This window comes from Penaeus vannamei, chromosome 14 (genome assembly GCF_042767895.1).
Source record: "Penaeus vannamei isolate JL-2024 chromosome 14, ASM4276789v1, whole genome shotgun sequence".
NCBI lineage: Eukaryota > Metazoa > Arthropoda > Malacostraca > Decapoda > Penaeidae > Penaeus > Penaeus vannamei.
This window is the reverse complement of record NC_091562.1, coordinates 29,245,947-29,249,897: the sequence shown is the minus strand read 5'-3', so window position 1 is coordinate 29,249,897 and position 3,951 is coordinate 29,245,947. Positions and strand designations below refer to the sequence as shown.

General features: G+C 38.1%; 1 protein-coding gene across 1 annotated transcript in view; it reads right to left on the bottom strand.

Annotated features, from left to right (window-relative positions):
- Positions 1 to 265: 265 nt before the first annotated feature.
- The window catches only part of LOC138863964 (uncharacterized), an 8,612-nt gene continuing 4,926 nt past the window's right edge, over positions 266 to 3,951 (bottom strand). Inside the window, exons 5-8 of the mRNA XM_070129488.1 lie at positions 3,389 to 3,951; positions 3,148 to 3,297; positions 840 to 2,985; positions 266 to 780 (exon numbers count right to left, since the gene is read on the bottom strand). The exon at positions 3,389 to 3,951 is cut by the window's right edge and continues 294 nt beyond it. Of these exons, the coding sequence (XP_069985589.1) occupies positions 266 to 780; positions 840 to 2,985; positions 3,148 to 3,297; positions 3,389 to 3,951 (3,374 nt within the window). The remainder of the gene's footprint in view (positions 781 to 839; positions 2,986 to 3,147; positions 3,298 to 3,388) is intronic.

The window sequence follows — 3,951 nt, the reverse complement described above, 5'->3', positions numbered from 1 at the left end:
GCAAAGTGGGCCTACGACCCCCGCGAAGGATTGGGGTAGCAGCCTACCACCGCGCATGCGCAAAAACAAAGGAGATACTTTTCGGCTCGGCATTACAATTCCATACGAAACATATATATATAAACACACAACAAAAATAAACGAAATAAGGATATTTAGAAGATAAATATGTTGTCCATTCTACCGAAATGCTTTACAATTCCCCTTTACCAAGATAAAACTTCAGATTTTAGTATGCATAGTAGCAATGGCAACACATTAACATTTATACAAGACAACGACTAAGTATATCAGCGCCAATATTATCGTTGCCTTTGATATACTCAATTCTGTATGAGTAACACTGAAGGATGAGAGACCAACGCATTAATCTGCTATTAGAATTCTTCTTATTCCTCAAGTACGTTAATGGTTGCTGATCTGTCTGCAAGACAAATTCTTTACCAAACAAATAGTTCTTAAATTTATCCACTGCCCAGATAATAGCAAGGCATTCTTTCTCTATGGTTGCATAATTTCGCTCCCTTTCTAATAATTTACGGCTGGCATAAGCAATGGGCATTTTCATGTCATTAACATCTTGGAGGAGTACAGCACCTAAACCATTATCAGAAGCATCAGTTCTCAAATAAAATGTCTTCTTATAGTCAGGCAAGCAAAGTACAGGATTATTAGAGAGTTTTGCTTTTAGACTTTGAAAGCTATAAATCTGGACATCACTCCATGTAAGTTTATTGCTACTTAACTTTTTAAGCATATCATTCAAAGGAGCAGCAATATCTGAGAAATTGGGAATGAACTTCCTATAAAAGCCTACTGTTCCAAGGAAAGATTTAAACCCTTTTTTGTATTAGGAAAAGGCATTTCTGATATAGAATTCACTCTTACATCAAGGGGAGTGAGGGCGTTGTCTCCGAGCAGCAAACCAAGGTATTTGATCTTGGGATAACCAAAGTAGCACTTACTGATCCCAGCCGTCAGACCATGCAACCGCAACCTGTTCAGAAGTTCTCTCAAATCCTGCAAGTGTTCAGACCAGTTAGAATTGTGAACAACAATATTATCAAAATAACAATCAGTGTTTTTAAGTCCACAGGTTACTATCCTCATTAACCGCACAAAAGTGGCACACGCAGTTTTTAAACCAAAAGGCATCATAACAAATTGCATTAAACCTCTGCTTGTGGCAAAAGCTGTATAGATTTTAGAGACTTTAGAAAGAGGAATTTGCCAATAGCCTTTTGTAAGGTCTAATTCTGAAAAGTATACGTCATTTGAAAAGTTACCTAAAGCATCTTCAATTGTAGGCATAGGTTCACAGTCAAAAGAGGTTATATCATTTAAACCACGGAAGTCAATACAGAACCTCCAGGTTTGGTCAGATTTTCGGACAAGCACAACAGGTGAGCAGTATGGTGAATTAGAAGGCTCTATTATGCCTAGCTTAAGCATCCGATCTACTTCCTTGTCAAATACCAATACGAGATGATGTGGTATGGGGAATGGTTTCTTGCTCACAGGTACATTTGATTCAAGTTTAATTACATGCTCAATTGATTTAGTATATCCTGGAACATCAGAAAATACGTCAGAAAAATCAGTTATCAAACCTTTTATATCACTGACTTGTTCACTAGAAAGACCTTCATTAACATTTAATTCTTTATCATTCAAACTGGTAATGCTAGATTCACAATACATTGGTTGATTTTCAGTGTTACTTTCCTCAACAACACAAACCAGTAAAACTTTTTCTTTAGAAGAGATACTTTCGCGTCGATGATACATTTTCAACATATTTATATGGTATAATTTGTTCTTTCCATGAGCTTTGATAGAATAATCTACACCATTATCCTTACATGATACTACTGGGTAAGGTCCTTGCCATTGCATTATCAATTTGTTGTGGTCAGTTGGCAAGAGAACAAGAACTTCATCACCTACTTCTAATTTTCTATGTTTAGCTTTAAGGTCATAATAGTATTTATAATTTCGGCTACTGATTTCTGCTTTAGCAGCAGCTAATTTAGCAGTCTCTTCAAGACGTGTTCTAAGGTCCGTAACATATTGATATGTACTCTTTACTTCATGGTTGATTTCATTATTCGACCAAAGTTCATGTAATATATTCAAAGGACCTCTCACCGTTCTCCCATATAACAATTCAAACGGTGAAAATTTAAGAGAATCGTTTGGCATTTCCCTGTATGCAAAGAGAGTAGCGGGTATATAGCGATCCCAGTCACGTGGATGAACAGGACATAGCTTCTTCAACATTGATTTCAGGACCCCGTCAAGTCGTTCTACCATTCCATTACAGCTAGCATGGTAAGGCGTAGTATAGAGAGCATTAATTGACAATAGTCTATGAATTTCGCTCATGAGATCGGATCGAAATTGTGTTCCTCGATCTGACAATACCTCCCTGGGAATACCAACACGCGAGAAAATGACTACTAAGCTTTCGGCAATAGTAATGGTGTCAATATTCTTAAGAGGAATAGCTTCAGGATAGCGTGTAGCACAATCAATTAGAGTTAAAATATATCTATGTCCTCGGTCAGAGCTAGGAGAGAGTGGTCCTACAATGTCAATAGCCACCCTTGAGATTGGCTCTTGTATTACAGGAACAGTTTTCATTGGTACCCTTTTAACTCGCCCCTTAGGTGATACCTTCTGGCAAATGTGACAAGATTTGCAATATCTCTTTATATCTGCCCCAGCACCTGGCCAAAAGAAAGTTTCAAACACTTTCAAGCTGGTTTTTCGGTGTGAAAAATGACCTGCAGTCAAAGAATCATGGGCATGCTGAAGAACTTTGTCCTTATATACTGCAGGGATAACTAACTGCATGTTATTGAGTTCATGTTCGTCCTTGCTATGGAGGCAAACCCTATAGATCAGGCCATTAATTCGCTCATACTTAACTGACCTAGATTTCACCTTTTCTACTGAACCAATCTCAACTCTGTCTCTGATTGTCTGTAAAGTACGGCATGCATTTACTCAAATCTAATTCTTCCATAACGGGGTAAGAAAGTGACTTAATTTCTTCACTTCTTTTCCTATTTGCGCGAGTTTGAACCGCAATTGAAACTACAGGTAAACGCGCCTCCGTTTTCTTTACGTCAGAGCTTGCTGTACATACACTTTCACAAATTTACCTAGCTTATATTTGGAGGGAACTAACGACTCCTTAACAATAATGGATGAGCATCCAGAATCTAGCATCATCTCCGCAGGTTTATCAAATATATAGCCATTGGGATCAAACATAGAATTCTTTGGAGTCAGCTGTTTCAAAGACAAAATTAACTTTAACTGAACTACTTTTACTCTTATAATTTCTCGGATCGTCGGGGCAGTTAGGTCTAATGTGACCGACCTTTCCACATCCATGACATGTCATCTCAGAATTACCTTCCTTAACTGACTGGGTCGCTTTGAAGATTGGAGTCTGATTAGTTCTCTTACCGCGGTACAAGTGTGCGCTCCGAAATCGGTCAGCCGACTCTGCCATCTCTACTGCAGTTACAAACTCACGTTCCTTCAAAAAGATTCTCATATCAGAATTACAGTTACTAAGTAGTTGTTCCCTTATTAAAAAATCAAAGAGTGAATTAAAATCCTTTGAAATATTGCTCAGGGAGATCCACCGATCGAGATATTGTTCCATTCGAGCAACCGACTGGACGTACGTCTCTCTATCCTGACATTTACTTTCCCGAAATTTACGTCTGTACATGTTGGCGTCCACGGAATAAGCTCTAAGCAAAGCTTCCTTCAGCTTTTGATAATTACTTATGGTATCATCAGGCAACGATACGTAAACTTTAAGCGCTTGACCTCTAAGTAATGAGCCCAAGTACACGTGGTAATCTTCCTTATTCCACTTATGTAACTTTGCAAATCTTTTAAAGCGTTGTAAGTAACTATCAATGTCATCTT